This window comes from Scyliorhinus canicula, chromosome 4 (genome assembly GCF_902713615.1).
Source record: "Scyliorhinus canicula chromosome 4, sScyCan1.1, whole genome shotgun sequence".
In the NCBI taxonomy this organism is placed as follows: Eukaryota; Metazoa; Chordata; class Chondrichthyes; order Carcharhiniformes; family Scyliorhinidae; genus Scyliorhinus; species Scyliorhinus canicula.
In genome coordinates this window covers 30,434,215-30,452,088 of record NC_052149.1, presented here as the reverse complement: position 1 = coordinate 30,452,088, position 17,874 = coordinate 30,434,215, and the positions used below count along the sequence as shown (strand labels likewise).

The 17,874-nt window shown below is 43.6% G+C and overlaps 1 protein-coding gene across 3 annotated transcripts in view; it reads right to left on the bottom strand.

Annotated features, from left to right (window-relative positions):
- Window positions 1-17,874, bottom strand: part of szt2 (SZT2 subunit of KICSTOR complex) — a 300,727-nt gene that overhangs the window by 126,364 nt on the left and 156,489 nt on the right. For all 3 annotated transcript variants that reach the window (XM_038793974.1, XM_038793973.1, XM_038793972.1), the window contains 5 exons: window positions 11,748-11,826; window positions 6,813-6,998; window positions 5,883-6,176; window positions 3,564-3,873; window positions 615-689 (listed from right to left, as the gene is read on the bottom strand). In XM_038793974.1, coding sequence (XP_038649902.1) covers window positions 615-689; window positions 3,564-3,873; window positions 5,883-6,176; window positions 6,813-6,998; window positions 11,748-11,826 — 944 coding nt within the window. The remainder of the gene's footprint in view (window positions 1-614; window positions 690-3,563; window positions 3,874-5,882; window positions 6,177-6,812; window positions 6,999-11,747; window positions 11,827-17,874) is intronic.

Genomic DNA, 17,874 nt, shown 5'->3' with positions numbered 1-17,874 from the left:
TGGATAGCATGCTTTCACCCGCAAAAGCATTCAAAAAATAATGTTTCTTCCTTTTAGTGGCAACTCGAGCATGCAGTTGCGGTGGGCAGAATGGCCTCGCTCTATTTTGTACATTCCTATGATTAATTGCTACAGCAGTTGAAAGACGAGCCCAAATAAAGAAATCCACTTCCTTCCATTATGCAAATGGCAAACAAGATACAAAATGCATCACGAAAACAGAAAATGCTGGAAAATCCAGAGGTCTGCCAGCATTTGTGGAGAGAGAAACTGGAGTTAATGTTTCATGTCCGTATGACTCGGAGGAAGAGCCACACAGACTCAAAACTTTAACGCTATTTTCTTTTTCCACAGATGCTGCAAGACCTGCTGACTTTTTCCAGCCATTTCGGTTTTGGTTTCAAATTCCAGCATCCAAAGTATTTTGCTTTTACTACAAAATACAGTAATTTGTGCAAATGAAAATGCGATCAAATGGCACTATAGCGCAGCACTTACTCCGACCGTGCACATTTACTCGTACATTGTTTTCTGTACCTTCTACTTCATGCACGTGCATTAATGAAACAAAGTATACGTGGTTATAAAACAGGTTACAGAAAAGCTTTTCTCACCTAATAGATCAGAATCCAGACTGCCCTGACTGGAGACCACACTCTGCACCCGGCTTGGTCTAAGTTTGCAGCAGCCTAAAAGGTATAGAGATAAAAGATGAGATCAACGTGAACACAAAGGGAAGGACAAAGGTCAGTGAGGAGGGGGGGGGAGAAAACAGAGCACGAAAGAAAGATACACACACACAAGAAAGAGTGAATAGGAAATTACAATAAGATGGCCTGAACTGGCTACAGACTTTGTGGTTGCTAAGTGTTGCTCTGCAAAGCTTTGATTCCTATCCGTTGCAGAGGATGCTCAACCAGCCAATGCCAATCTTTCAGGAATTTATAGTACACCTAGCCATCTACTCATGAACTCCCAGAAGCTCCAGTGATGGGCAGGCTTAGAGGTTGAGATCACAAGCTGGTTGGAGATGGAATCTCCAATTGTTACTCGTGTCAAAAAGAGAGAATGGCACAAGATTTCGGGATTGAGAAAGGGAAAAATACCATGCAAAAAGACAACATCAATTTTCCTGCATAACGGAAGGGACCAGGTCAGAAAACAAAAACAGTTGCATAATTAAGGGCCTTACTCTAAAACAGCTTTTTAAGCATCTGATTGGTCTATTTAGATAATCTAACAAAGCTATCACAATGCAAAAATGGGTTTGCATTGCCCCATTTCAATAATGTCCTTTTTTAATTTATAAAAAGTAAGTGATACCTAGACTACGGTATCACAAGTCCCCAATGGCTCAAAATTAAACAGATAGTAAACTTTACCAAATAATGGGGCCAGGATTCTCCGGTGTCCGGAGAATCGGCACCAATCATACCCGTGCGGTCGACGCGTCGCCGGTCGCTGAAAGAGGCCCCCGTGGCAATTCTCCATGGTTGACCGGCCGAATTCCAACCTGGTACCACGGGGGCAACCGATCAGCAGGCACCTACGATCTGGAGAGTGCCTACCTCCTTCTGCGTGGGTCCGCTGTAGGGCTCTGCCATGTTGCACGGTGCCGGCACGGAAACGGGCACCACTTGCATGCGCCGGCGCGGAGACGGCCACCACGCGCATACGCCGGTGCAGAGGCAGCCACAACGCGCATGCGCCGGCAGGCGTGCGCATGCACGGATCTGCACCGGCAGTGCAGGGCCGCATATCAGCGGGGAGCAGCGCGCAGCACTCCGGTGTCGTGCTGGCTCCCAGAGGCCAAGGGCCACTGAATCGCTGGGCCAGGAGACCCGTTGATGCCGGCGTGCACCACACCGGTGTTTACGCCAGCGTCAACACTTGGCCGGGGTTTCGGAGAACGCCGGCCTGGATGTTCAGTACTTATCCTGCTGGGCAGCACGGGTGCACAGTGGATGGCACAGTTGCTTCACAGCTCCAGGGTCACAGGTTTGATTCCTGGCTTGGATCACTGTCTGTGCGGAATCTGCACGTTCTCCCCGTCTCTGCATGGGTTTCCTCCGGGTGCTCCGGTTTCCTCCCATAGCCCAAAGATATGCAGGTTAGGTGGATTGGCCATGCTAAATTGCCCTTAGGTTAGGTGGGGTTACGAGAATAGGGTGGAGGTATAGGCTTAAGTAGGGTGCTCTTTCCAAGAGCAAGTGCAGACTCGATTATCCGAATGGCCTCCTTCTGCACTGTAAATTCTATGATTCAATGAACCAAGAATTCAAGAGCCCATGAAAATTCAAACTAAAAACAAAACACTTGACATGCATTTTAGGTGACTTATGCAAAAGTAGTTTCAACTTCCACAAACCTCTTTGGGCGGCATGCCGCCACAGTGGTTGGCACTGCTACAACAGCGCCAGGGAACCGGGTTTGATTCCGACCTCGGGTGACTGTCTGTCTGGAGTTACTAATAATAATCTTTACTACTGTCACAAGTAGGTTCACATTAACACTGCAATGAAGTTACTGTGAAAATCCCCTAATCTCCACACTCCGGCACCTGTTCGGGTACACGGAGGGAGAATTCAGAATGTCCAATTCAGCTAACAGCACTTCATTCAGGACGTGTGGGAGGAAACCGGAGCACTTGGAGGAAACTCACGCAGACACAGGGAGAACTTGCAGACTCCACACAGGCAGTAACCCAAGCAGGGATTCGAACCTGGGACCCTGGCTCTGTGAAGCAACAGCACTAACCAGTGCTACTGTGCCGCCCAAAACGTTTGCACGTTCTCCGTGTCTGAGTGGGTTTCCTCTGGGTGCTCCAGTTTCCCCCCACAGTCCAAAGATGTGCAGGTTCAGTGGATTGGCCATGCTAAATTGCCCTTAAGTGTCCAAAGGTTGGGTGGGCTTGCAGGGTTAGGGTGGGGGATTGGAGCTAGATAGGGTGCTCCTTCGGAGGGTCAGTGCAGACTAGTTGGGCTGAAGGGCCTCCTTTTGCGCTGTAGCGATTCTGTGATATCAAAGCTACCTTTTAATATTCAAGCTTCCACTGCACTCTGTCATCAAAAATAGCCCAGGGTGGTGCAGTGGTCAGCACTGCTGCCTCAAGTTGCTGAGGACCCGGATTCGATCCCAGCGCTGGGTCACTGACCCAGGGAGTTTGGACATTCTCCCAAGTCTGCGTGGGTCTCACCCTCACAACCCAAAGATGTGCAGGGTAGGTGGATTGGCCATGCTAGATTTCCCCTCAATTGGCAAAAATAAAAAAATAAAATAATACAGAGCCTTTCCTTCAATTCTCTTTGCATTCATCTCTCAGAATAAGAATTAGTCAAGGTGGGGGGTCAGGATTTTCCAGCTTTCCCACAGCCGTGGTGGATCTGGTGGGTCAGCCAAAGGTCCATAGACTTTTGGCGGGACCAGAAGATTCCAATGGCAGGTGGGGCTGGAAAACGTTGGCCTGGGAATCTAACTGCAATCGCCTACTTTGAAACATAATGGTCTAACACTTTGGTTATTGAGTGAGTATGTGAGTTAAATAAAAAAAAAGAATAGCATACCTGTACTGCCAGGTATAATGGACTGCACAGATTCAGCGAGGCTCACGGCAGAAGAGGCCTGTGATGGTGGATTTACCACTTGTACTTTCTCAGGTCCTGGGCTTGACTGCAGTAGGGGTGTGTTAGTTAGGGATCGCTCAGACTTGATCACTGTAAACACTTGATCTTGCTGATCAGACTGGCTGATAGAGAGGCAACTTTTCCCATCTATGCTCTCCTCAACTGATTCAGCAGATGCAAGATATACTCCATTAGTCACTGCAGCTACTAACATTCTCTCAGATGCTGACTTGTTTTCTTCTTGCAAAATCTGCAAAACAGAAACCATAGCAAGGCACAAATAACAACTGATGCATTAAATTAATCCATTAAACAAACATATGAAAATTGCAGACAGGAAAGGGCGATCCAGCTTGTCCTGCACATTATGGTGCAACTATAAGTATCACAATACCCAGAGACCTACCAGTCATCAGTTAACGTGTAGTCCTCTAGGAGAGGGAAAAGTCTCGAGGAAAAAAACCCAAGGCCTATATAGGGGGATGAAAATCTCGGAAATTCCTCTTCGACTCTCGAAGGCAATCAACATGAACTCCAGAACACTAGCTATAAAACTCACCCACCCAATACTCCTCCTTTCCTTTGTAATCATGGTATCAGACATAGCCAAGAACTTGTCCATTTAAAATGCCTGCAGTGAATATGGAGTTAACTGTTAAGCCACTAGCTTTTTCCAAAAGTTAATAATTCTCTTCAGAAAAAACTTCCTGAAATCTAACCTTGTTTTCTCTTTTCATAACATACACGTCTCCGGTGTGCACTGGCTTAACTAATCCAAATATGCAATTAGATCAACACAATCTAATCCCTTAATCCGTGTTAAAACCTCAATAAAATCTCCCTGAAGTCTATACTTTGGGAGTAAAATGATTCCATTCTCTCATTTTGTTGTAGTAAATAATTTTTTAAAAACTAAATCCATCTAGTGGACCTCTTCTTGTCTATGCTACGTTAATACTAATGTACCCTTTAAAACATTGGTGTGTATGCAATTTCCTTATGACAATTTTCAACCAGTGCTTAAAATAAAGGAACTTTTTTATTAAAGTAGGAATTTTGTAGTATATCAATTCCTGGGATGTGGACGTCATTGGTTAGCCAGCATTTATTGCCCATCCCCAATTGCTCTTGAGAAGGTAGTGGTGAGCTACCTCTTGTACTGCTGCAGTTCATGTGGTGTAGGTACACCCACTGTGTTATTTGGGAGGGACTTTGACCCAGTAACAGTGAAGGAACAGCAACATATTTCCAAGTCAGCATGGTGTGCAGCTTGGCGGGGAACTTCCAGGTGATAGTGTTCTCGGGTATCTGCTGCCTTGTCCTTCTATTTGGTAACAATCATGGGTTTGGATTGTGTTGTCTAAAGAGCCTTGGAGAGTTTCTGCAGCGCATCTTATAGATGGTACACACGGCTGTCAATGTAGATTGGTGGTGGAGGGATTGAATGTTTGTGAATGGAGTACAATCAAGTGGACTGCTTTGTCATGGTCTTGAGTGTTGGTGGAGCAGCATTCATCCAGGCAAACAGGAAAGTATTCCATTACACTCCAGACTTGCACCTCTTGGTGCTGGACAAACTTTGCGGAGTCAAGAGGTGAGTTACTCACCACAGGATTCCCAATCTCTGACCTCCTTTTGTAACCACAATAGTCCAATTCAGTTTCTGATCAATGGTAATCCCCACGATGTTGAGAGTGGGGGTCCAGCAATGGTTATGCCATTGAATGTCAAGGGGCAATGGTTAAATTCTCTTGTTGGAGATGGTTATTGCCTGGCACTTGTGTGGCCTGAATGTTACTTGCCAGCCCAGGCCTTGACATTGTCCAGGTCTTGCTACATTTGGACATGGACTGTTCCAGTGTCTGGGAGTCGCAAATAGTGCTAAACACTGTGCAGTCATCAATGAATAATCCCACTTCTGACCTTATGATGGAAAGAAGGTAATTGATGAAATAGCTGAAGGTGGTTAGACATAGAAATGTTTGCACCTTAAACTATGTTAACTCCATGGCTGCATACCATGTTTCTATTGCATTACAATTATATCTAAAATCCTAGGCAACTTGAATAAAATAATTTTAACAGCATACATTGGAATTCATAGCTTATAACCCACTTGTCACAGCAGAAGCCAACTCCAATAGAATTTACTGATCAACCACACGGAAAATATTCTTACCACTACTATTTTAACCAACTAAACTTTTCACTTCAAACAGCCTAATGATCCAATTATCACCTGGACAGAAAAACATTTACCTGTGACTTATCTTCGTGTTTCTCTCCTTCAATCACTGACAACGCTGTTGCCATTTCCATTCGTTTACTCCAGTTTTCTGCCCGCTGGTGGCAGATCAGAGCTACCTCGGCGTCTGCACTGTCATCACAGGCCACTGCCACGCAATCACTTTCCAGACTATGCTGTGCGAGTTCTGTGGAAAGTTTCTGCACTGCTTCTATTCTTTGTGCATGCAAGCGACTCACGGACAGATAGTAGAAGTTGTTTTCCTCCTCATTGAGGAGGTACCCTGGAAGGTTCATGCGTTTAAACTCCTTAAAATGAAAACATGGAAATAGCAACTGTTAAAACTAAAATTGTCGTAAAGATATTAATCATTTAGCATACTTGTTTCGATTAATTTAAGATATAGTCTGCTCCTAATCATGAGCATATTCACACGCTGTCGGTGTTATGCGGTAGCATGAATTGCCTGTTTGAGAGAGCTGAAAGAGGACTTTCCTCGTGGATGATTTCAAGAGCTATTCTGAAGAAGAGTAGAGTAAAGCAAAGTCACCGTAGTCCCAGCTGACTCGACGCTACTTTCCCCTTTGAGGGGAAGAGCTGACTGGTGATGATTTAACCCAAGGATCACCAAACCTCAGGCAAGGGCAAGGTTGAGAAGGCGAGGCCTTCATGAATAGAGTATACAAATTATAGTTACGTAACAATTGCATTTTCTTCAAATCAGGATTTTTAAATTCTTGCCCAACATCCGTGTCGTCTCAAAATATGTATTTAGTGCCTCAGTAGTTCGCTTCCTCCCTCCCATGCCGGTTTTATTTGCCAGTTAAGGTAGGAATAATGATCACATCTCGCTGCGCATCTCGCTTGGTCGGAAAAGTTCTCTACAAATGATGGATTAAGAATAACACTCTACTCTGCCAGCCACAATTAAAGTTTCTTCGCACCTCTTTAAATTTCTCCAGTGACTGCTCTGGACCAAAGACAAACTTTAAAGGAACCTCTTCGCTGTGGCATCGTGGTCTGCCCTTTGATCCCAGCACATGATCAGACACTTTCTGTAGGGTAGCTAAAGTAATATTTGTTGAATGCCGCAGAGCTGAAACAATCTCATCTTCCAGAAGCCAATGGATCTAAAGAACAGATGGCAATACAGAATGAGTTGGAAAACCAGACACCTGTGAAAATTACGGAAGCTACAACTTTACACAGTCCTTATTAAATTCAGCTAGTTTAAAAAAAGAAGCTAATCATTCACAGACTATTTTAAGTAATGTGAAACTTAAACATCCATCATAATGGTGCAGAACCCAAGGGAATAATTAAAATTGATCAATAATTGCACTGCAGTTCAATATCAATGAAAGAGTCAACTAATTGGCATCGCAATCATCTTGTCATGTTTCGCGTGCAGTCCAGAGTTACTATTAGTAAGTTGTAGAACTGGGATCGTCCCAGACAAAGTCAATATTTTCTCATTCGACAAACACGAGGCATGCTTCAGTAAATATTAAGATGGATCTTGACTGATCTTTATTAACTGGGTCACTGACAAAAATCTTTAAACATGCTTTTGAGGGTCTTGTGGCCTTACTACCACACCTTGGGAATGATAAGATAATTTGAGTCAATAGCCAGATCTAGGCCCCTGGAAATCAACTTTCACGGCTGGATTTTTTGCTACTGTTTAACAACAGGTTTTCTTAAACTCTGCAGAGTGATATTCAAGCAAATGCTCCGGTTTTTGACCCACGTTATTGATTATTACGATGCATATATGCAAGAGCAAAATAAGAAATCAAACAGGTGAGTCTAGGGATATTTTTTTTTTTTTTTATTATAAATTTAGAGTACCCAATTCATTTTTTCCAATTAAGGGGCAATTTAGCGTGTTCAATCTACCTACCCTGCACCTGGGTTGTGGGGGCGAAACCCATGCAAACACGGGGAGAACGTGCAAACTCCACACAGACAATGACCCAGAGCCGGGATCGAACCTGGGACCTCAGCGCCATGAGGCCGCAGCGCCAACCCACTGCGCCACCGTGCTGCCCGAGTCTAGGGATATTAATATGGTTCTGTGGATTGGTTAGTCAAGGTTTGTGAGGTGCATATGGCCCTAAGGTCATTGGACACTACAAATATAGGCTTCCACCTAGTGGTTGAAGGCCCTGACCTTTGACAGGACAGAGTGATATGTGACTTTGCCCTCTCCACCTAGAAAAACAGAGACATAAATATGCACCATTCCAAACTACCACATCCAATCCTACTCAGAAGCTCCAGATCATGACACACCATATACTTTCTCACAGCCTCTATTAGATTATGTTGCACGCATGGGGTAACAGAGCACTTTTTAAATTATAATGTACGCAGGCAGAATCAACATGGTTTTAATGAAAAGGAAGTCATGCTTGACAATTTTATTCAAGCTCTTTAAGGCTGTAATGAGCAGAGTAAATAATGGAGAACCAGTGGGTGTAATGTATCTGGATTTTCAGAAAGTATTCAGTTAGACACCACACAAGAGATTGTTACACAACATTTGGGCTCACAAGATCAGCAGTAGTATATGAGCATGGATTAAGGACTGGCTAACAGAGAGAAAACAGAGTCGGAATATATGCATTCTTTTCAGGATGGCAGGGTGCAACTAGTGGAGTGCCACAAGGATTAGTGCTTGGACCTCAGCAATTGATGTCAATGACTTAGGTGAGGGGGCTGAGTGTAATATATCCAAGTTTGCTGACATTACAAAGCTAGGTGGAAAAGTAAGCTATAAGGAGGGCATCAAGAGGCTGCAAAGGGATTTAGGCTGAGCACGTGAGTGGGCAAGGAGGTGACAGATGGATTAAGTTGTGGAGCGTTGTGAAATTATCCACTTTTGTAGGGAGAATGGAAAAGCAGAATTTTTTTTTTTTTTTTTAAAGGTGAGAGGGATTTGGGAATCCTTGCACACAAATCACAAAGTTAACAGGCAGATACTACAAGCAATTAGGAAGAAAAATTATATGTATGCTAGCCATTTTCGCAATGTGAAGTGTAGGAGTATGGAAGTTTTGCAGCAATTATATTTATATTTCAACTATATTTGAATTTTTAAAAAATTCTACTAGTTTTACTCCAATTATATAGAACTTCAGATGAGACCATATTTGAAGTGCTGTGCAATGTTTTGGTCTTGTTAAAATAGGGCCTTCGAGGGGATGCATTGAATGTTCATTACATTGATTTCGAGGAAGAGAGAGCTGTCTAATAAGTAAAGCTCGAGTAGAATGGACTTATATTGCCTCAAATTTAGAAGAATGAGAATTAATCTAATTGAAAAGTGGGTTTCTCATTGAAAAGTGTTTTTTTTTTTGCAGTTTTGAAGGACAAACCCTTGGTTGGGGAGTGTAGAACCAAGGCCAAAGTACAAGGATAATGAGCATGGGATAAAACAGATACAAAATTGGCTGACTGACAGGACACAGAAAGTAGTAGTTAATGAAAGTTTCTTTGGACTGGAGAAAAGTTTAAATTGAGTTCGCTAGGAGCTGGAGTTTGGATTCCTGCTCTTCCTAATATATATTTATGACCGAGACCTCGGTGTGTACAGGGCACAACTTCAAAATCTGCAGATGATACAAAACTTGGAAATATTGTGAACAGTGGTGCAGCACTTCACAAGAATATAGACAGGTTTGTGGAATAGGGGGACAAGTGGCAGATTAAATTTATTGCACAGAATATGAAGTGATTCATTTTAACTCGAAGAACCAGAGAGATTATATAAAATAAAGGACACAATTATAAAGGAGGTGGAAGAGCAGAGGAACCAGGGTGCACATGTGCAGAAACCACTGAAGGTGGCAGAACAGGTTTAGAGGGTGGTTAAAGTATTCAGTATTCTGGGCTTTATTAATAGGGTCATAGGAAAAGGAAATGAAAATCACTTATTGTCACAAGTAGGCTTCAAATGAAGTTACTGTGAAAGGCCCCTAGTCGCCACATTCTGGCGCCTGTTGGGGAGGCTGGTACGGGAATTGAACCGTGCTGCTGGCCTGTCTTGGTCTGCTTTAAAAGCCAGCAATTTAGCCCTGTGTGGTAAACCAGCCCCTAGGGTACAAAAGCAAGGAAGTTATGTTAAACTTATATAGAATAGAGGTTCAGCCTCAACTTGAGCATTGCGTCCAGTTCTGTGCACCACACTTTAGGACAGATGTGAAAGCATCAGAGAGATTGCAAAAATAATTGATGAGAATGGTTTCAAGATGTACTGGGGCTGTTTTCCTTGACAGAGAGAAGGTCGAGAGAAGATTTGATAGATGTATTCAAAATCATGAGCAGTCTTGACAGAGTAGTTAGAGAAAAACTGTTCCCATTGATGGAAGAATCGAGAACAAGAAAACATCAGATTTGAAGTAATTGGCAAAAGAAGCAATGGTGACAGGAGGAAATACCTTTGCACGCAGTGAGTGGTGAGGATCTGGAATGCACTGCCCAAGAGTGTGATGGAGACAGACACAATTGAGGTTTACAAGATGGAATTGGATTATTTATTTTTTAATAATTGGATGTTTCCACTTGTAGGAAAAACTAGAAGAAGAGGACACAATCTCAGACTATAGGGACAATCCTTTAAAACAGCGATGAGGAGGAATTTCTTCAGCCAGAGAGTGGTGAATCTGAGGAACTCTTTGCCGCAGAAGGCTGTGGAGGCCAAATCACTGAGTGTCTTTGCAACAGAGATAGATAGGTTCTTGATTAATAAGGGGATCAGGGGTTATGGGGAGAAGGCAGGAGAATGGAGATGAGAAAAATATCAGCCATGATTGCTTGGCAGAGCGAATTTCTGCTTCAAAGAGCCAGCACACACACAATGGGCTGAATGGTCTCCTTCGGGGGGGTAATCATTCTGTGGAGTGGTCATATAATGAGGAGCAATGTCTTCAGTCAAAGGACTGTGAATCACTGCCATTCTCTATCTCGAGGATTTGGATGTTCAGTTAATTCAATACTGAGTTAATTAGCTTTTTGGTCACAAAGGGTATTAAGGGATATGGGGCTGGATTCTCCGGCCTCCCAGACGCGTGTTTCTCAGCAGTGGAAGATGACGCACCGTTCACTTGTGGCAGGATTCTCTGTTCCCTATTCGCTGTCAATAGGAATTCCCACTGAAACCACCCCACACCACCAGGAAACCCACGAGCGGGGTGCGCTGCCAGCAGGGCCAAAGAATCCCGCTGCCAACGAATGGCCGGAGAATTCCAGCCATGGTGGCCAGGAAAGTGAACTGAATCCAGAATTTCAGCTGGCATCTTCCTGTATGGTGGAGTAGGCTCGATGAGCTGAATACCTCATTCCTGTTCCTATTTCTTATGTTTTATGTAAAATCTACCTCTTTGGCGAAGCTTTTAATGCCCTCATTTAACATCTCCTTTGGCTTGGTATAATCTATGTCTGGTTATACTTCCGTGAAGCGCTTTGGCACACTTTTCTATGTTAAAGGTGTCATAAAAACATGAGTGCTTATTGTTCATGTGCACAATGAGTGAGGGTGTTATCTGAAAACACGAGCAGAAACTGTGATCTCACCCTGGTCCTCTTGGAAACTTTCATTTTTCATCATTATTAGCTATAGCAGGAACATGGGAAAGGTGCTGGAAATTCTGCCTTTTGATAGGTACCATACAGTAAAAAGCAACTGGAGAGAGAACACTTTGTACAGTCTTTGTTGATTGCACTGAAATGTTTTACAATATGGGTGAAGTTCCAAATTCTTAGATCTATGGTTTGTACACCATGCTGATACAAGGGGAATTAATGGAAGCAGTGTACCTTGCTAAAACACTCAATAGGCTACTAACAACTCAGTAATTACTGTTTTTTGACAGTACCTCCTCCATTGTAGCGAGGACAGCTTGTTTGTGCAATGTGGGCAGCTTGGACAGTGGATCACACAGGGCCTCCGCAATCCTGAAATAAAGTAACACAAAGCTCAAGGATGAGGAGACATCTACTTAAGACAGCGATCAGTTGAAAAAAAACCTGTAAAATCCCGTAAACACTAAGGAGCAGATTTCTTGCACATGGGTTATTGGATCGCCCTGACACAACGAATACAGGAAAACATGTTTCACAGCAGCACAAGCCTGTCAAAAAAGCCTGCTCGATTTCCATCCCTTCATTTAAATAGGAGGACGATTAGCTGAACTCCCTCATGGGCAAGTGCTACTCATTTTCATGGAATCTCAGTGCTTAGGCGATCCTATAGCCTCAGGCACAAGAAGAGGAATCCCCAACTCCTCATGCCTTGTACTAATCACAAACTCCTTTTAAAGGGCAGCACAGTAGCACAGTAGTTAGCACTGTTGCTTCACAGCTCCAGGGTTCCAGGTTCGATTCCCGGCTTGGGTCACTGTCTGTGTGGAGTCTGCACGTTCTCTGCAGTGTGAAATGAAATGAAAAAATGAAAATCGCTTGTCACAAGTAGACTTCAAATTAAGTTACTGTGAAAGGCCCCTAGTCGCCACATTCTGGCGCCTGTTCGGGGAGGCTGGTACGGGAATTGAACAGTGCTGCTGGCCTGTCTTGGTCTGCTTTAAAAGCCAGCAATTTAGCCCTGTGTGGTAAACCAGCCCCTGTTAACCAGTGTTAACATGTTAACATGCCTGACAAACCTGTTAGAGTTCTTTGAAGAGATAACTAATAGGTTAGAGCAAGGAGAGCCAATGGATGTTATCTATCTTGACTTCCAAAAGGCCTTTGACAAGGTGCCTCACGGGAGGCTGCTGAGTAAAATAAGGGCCCATGGTATTCGAGGCAAGGTACTAACATGGATTGACGATTGGCTGTCAGACAGAAGGCAGAGAGTTGGGATAAAAGGTTCTTTTTCGGAATGGCAACCGGTGACAAGTGGTGTCCCGCAGGGTTCAGTGTTGGGGCCACAGCTGTTCTCTTTATATATTAACGATCTAGATGACGGGACTGGGGGCATTCTGGCCAAGTTTGCCGATGATACAAAGATAGGTGGAGGGGCAGGTAGTATTGAGGAGGTGGGGAGGCTGCAGAAAGATTTAGACAGTTTAGGAGAATGGTCCAAGAAGTGGCTGATGAAATTCAACGTGGGCAAGTGCGAGGTCTTGCACTTTGGAAAAAAGAATAGAGGCATGGACTATTTTCTAAACGGTGACAAAATTCATAATGCTAAAGTGCAAAGGGACTTGGGAGTCCTAGTCCAGGATTCTCTAAAGGTAAACTTGCAGGTTGAGTCCGTAATTAAGAAAGCAAATGCAATGTTGTCATTTATCTCAAGAGGCTTGGAATATAAAAGCAGGGATGTACTTCTGAGGCTTTATAAAGCACTAGTTAGGCCCCATTTAGAATACTGTGAGCAATTTTGGGCCCCATACCTCAGGAAGGACATACTGGCACTGGAGCGGGTCCAGCGGAGATTCACACGGATGATCCCAGGAATGGTAGGCCTAACATACGATGAACGTCTGAGGATCGTGGGATTATATTCATTGGAGTTTAGGAGGTTGAGGGGAGATCTAATAGAAACGTACAAGATAATGAATGGCTTGGATAGGATGGACGTAGGGAAGTTGTTTCCATTAGCAGGGGAGACTAGGACGCGGGGGCACAGCCTTAGAATAAAAGGGAGTCACTTTAGAACAGAGATGAGGAGAAATTTCTTCAGCCAGAGAGTGGTAGGTCTGTGGAATTCATTGCCACAGAGGGCGGTGGAGGCCGGGACATTGAGTGTCTTTAAGACAGAAATTGATAAATTCTTGATTTCTCGAGGAATTAAGGGCTATGGGGAGAGAGCGGGTAAATGGAGTTGAAATCAACCATGATTGAATGGTGGAGTGGACTCGATGGGCCGAATGGCCTTACTTCCACTCCTATGTCTTATGGTCTTATGGTCTAACACCAACCAGTGTTAACGTAAGCCTACTTGTGACAATAAAGATTATTATTTTAAAAATATATCATCTGGTTCAAGTCAGAAAAGATTGGTACAACTTATTGTAGATTTCCCTTGTGAACAAAGTTGTTGTTCCAGGGCAATATGCAATAGCTTACCTACTCTGGCTATGGACCCAAATTTTTGACATACATTTATCATTTGCATGCAGGTTATTTGACCAATTCAAATGGAGGTGGATGTAAAAAGCAGTTTTCTCTAAACTGTTATCCCACAAGAACTAAATAATCTTCTCCAATGAAGACACCCCGTAAAGGCCCATGTACCAAAGAGTGTTTCATGAGTAAAATGGTCATTTTCAAAGTGCTTAAATATAGAGATTACTCATTGCGGCAGTCTACAATTTTTTCCCCGTCCAGTTATGTGAGTGAAAGAACGAATTTGCATTTACAGAGTGCCTTTCGGATTGGTAGAATGTCCCAAAGCACAGACAATTAAGTACTTTCCAGTGTAGGCGATGTCTCACAAACGATAATATTCAGGAGTTAAGCGGGCAAGTATGGTGCAAGTGCAATAATACTACAGCCATAAATAACTAGGAATCCTTCTATTAAAAAGGCTGATACAAAAAAAAATATGAAGGGCTGCATTTAAACAAAGCAAGGAGAAAAATACTTGCAAGGAACATCAACAATAATAATAATAGCAAAACATCAGAACTGGACGCAATTGTGCCAGTGAGGAACCATGATGTGGTGGGAGTTTCAGAACAACAACTGAAAATGAAAATAAATATAACACCAAGGGCTTAAAGAATATTTAGAAAAGGGTAGATTGGATTAAAAAAAAGGGAGGTGTTTCAGGAGATTCAGGGTTTCCTCCGGGTGCTCCGGTTTCCTCCCACAGTCCAAAGATGTGCGGGGTAGGTGGATTGGCCATGCTAAATTGCCCGTAGTGTCAGGTTAATGGGGGGATTGTTGGGTTACGGGTATACGGGTTACGTGGGTTTAAGTAGGGTGATCATTGCTCGGCACAACATCGAGGGCCGAAGGGCCTGTTCTGTGCTGTATGTTCTATGTTCTATGTTCTAGATTACCTTGGAGATAAGAACATAAGAACTAGGAGCAGGAGTAGGCCATCTGGCCCTTCGAGCCTGCTCCGCCATTCAACGAGATCAAGGCTGATCTTTTGTGGACTCAGCTCCACTTCCCCACCCAAATACCATAACCCTTTATACTTCAAAAAACTATATTTTTATCTGGAAAATATTTAATGAAGGAGCCTCAACTGCTTCACTGGGCAGGGAACTCCACAGATTCACAACACCTTGGATAAAGAAGTTCCTCCTAAACTCAGTCCTAAATCTACTTCCCCTTATTTTGAGGCTATGCCCCCTAGTTCTGCTTTCACCCGCCAGTGGAAACAACCTGCCCGCATCTATCCTATCTATTCCCTTCATAATTTTATATGTTTCTATAAGATTCCCCTCCCGCATCCTTCTAAATTCCAACGAGTACAGTCCCAGTCTACTCAATCTCTCCTCGTAATCCAACCCACTCAACTCTGGGATTAACCTCGTGAATCTCCTCTGCACACCCTCCAGCGCCAGTACATCCTTTCTCAGGTAAGGAGACACAAACTGAACACAATACTCCAGGTGTGGCCTCACTAACACCTTATACAGTTGCAGCATAACCTCCCTAGAGATGAAAGGTATAATTTTATAATAGTTTTTATTGTCACAAGTAGGCTTACATTAACACTGCAATTAAGTTACTGTTCGAGTACACAGAGTGAGAATTCAAAATATCAAAATTATCGTCCTTCAGGACAACCGACACAATCAACTGCTCTAGTTAGATTTTAAATACTAAAAAAAATCCACGCTAAAATAAGAGTCTGCTAAGGACTCCTTGTGCGGAATAAGTAAGATAACTTGCACTATGAAGAAATGGGAAGACTGATGTCATAATATACATCCAGGTATATGATGGTGTGTAGACAGGCAGCAATTGGCACACAGGATGACCAGTGAACACACAAAACACAGCAGCCAATCACCAGACAGGACACGACCACTATAAAGCCAGAGGGCACTAGTTTTCCCGCTCTCTCTGGGGATCCAGCCGCTGAGACAGTCAGAGCCCGTGAGCAGCAACTTGAACAAACACCATGTGGTAGTAAGATAGTCTGGTCAGGTTAGCCTCAGGTCTCCAGTCAAGTCAGCATTGTGTCAACCCACAGTTAAAGCATGTATTATAGTTAAGTGCTCAATAAAATCGAGTTGCATTTCTTCAAGTGTTGGAAGCCTGTCTCTCTCCCCACTGCAGTAAACGTAGTCCTCAGCTTACCCAACACATCAACTGAAAAAACAGGAAAGCTATTGTAGTGGGAGACTTTAAATCGGTCTAATTGTAAACTAAGAAAAAGCAAGGCCCAATATTTGTGAGGAGACAGGGACGGAGCAGGGAGCACAGTCGCCAGGGGCAGGTGATAAGAAATCCTGGAAATTATTTAACACAGGAACTCATTGTAACTTTTTTGTTCCATTTTCCAACCAACAGCTGGCCAGATTTACAGGCTGAAAATGAAAATCGCTTATTGTCATAAGTGGGCTTCAAATGAAGTTGCTGTGAAAAGCCCCTAGTCGCCACATTCTGGCACCTGTTCGGGATGCCTGAGTGGCTGTTGGATAAGAAAGCCAGCGACAGGAGGCCACATTTCCTCCAGACAAATGCTGACTTGAAACATACATAAAAACATACATAGAAAAGTAGGAGAACATTCAGCCCTTCCGAGGCTGCTCCACCAGTCATTGTGATCATGGCTGACCATCAAGTTCAATACCCTGATCCCGCCTTCACACCATATCCCTTGATCCCTTTAGCTCCAAACCTAATTCCTTCTTGAAATTACACAATGTTTTTGCAGCAACTACTTTCTGTGGCAGTGAATTCCACAGATTCACCACTCTCTGGGTGAAGAAGTTTCTCCTCACCTCCTTCCCAAAAGGTTTACCCCTTATCCTCAAACTATGAACCCTAGTTCTGCACTCCCCCAACATGGGGAACATTATTTCTGAATCCACCCTGTCAAATCCTGTTGGAATTTTATAAGTTTCAATGAGATCCCCTCTCTTTCTTCCAAACTCCAACTGACTTTGTCTCTCCTCATATGACAGTCCCGTCTTCCCAGGAATCAGCCGGGTAAAACTTTGCTGCACTCCCTCCATAGCAAGAACTACACCAAAACTGCACACAATACTCCAGGTGTGGCCTCCTCAATGCCCTATACAATTGCAGTAAAACATCCCAATTCTTATACTCAAATCTTCACGCTATGATGGCCAACATACCATTTGCCTTCTTTACTGCTTACAGTACGTGCACGCTTACAATCAGTGACTGATGCCCGAGGATACCAATGTCTCACAGAGTATCCACCTCTCTCAATTTACACCCATTCAAATAATAATCTGTCTTCCTATTTTTGCTACCGAAGGTGATAACCTCACATTTATTCACATTATACTGCATCTGCCATGCATATGCCCACTGACGTGAAAGGTCCCATTTGGTTTCTATGGATCGTCAGGTTGAAAATGTGACAAGTTGAACACTGTCAAGTTCATGATAGATGTCTCTTGCAGCTGGCATTAATTGGGAATTACCAAACTCCCAGCCACTTTGACTCCATGACCTGATTTGTCCTGGATGGTGATAACAACACTCCAGAACCTCAACACGATCAGGGACAAAGCAGCTTACTTGATTAGCATCCCTTCCATAAATATTCACACTGTCCATCACTGAGGCACTGTAGCAGCAGTGAGTGCTATCTACAAGATGCACTGCAGGAACCCACCAAGGTTGCTAAAATAGCACCTTCCAACCCCCGACCACTATCATCTCGAAGGACTAGGGCAGCAGGTACATGGAAACACCACCACAACACCGAGGGCCGAAGGGCCTGTTCTGTACTGTTCTATGTTCTACCACCTGGAGGTTCCCCTTCAAGCCACTCACCATCCTGACTTGGAAATATATTGCCATTCCTTCACTGTCGCTGGGTCAAAATCTTGGAACTCCTTCCCT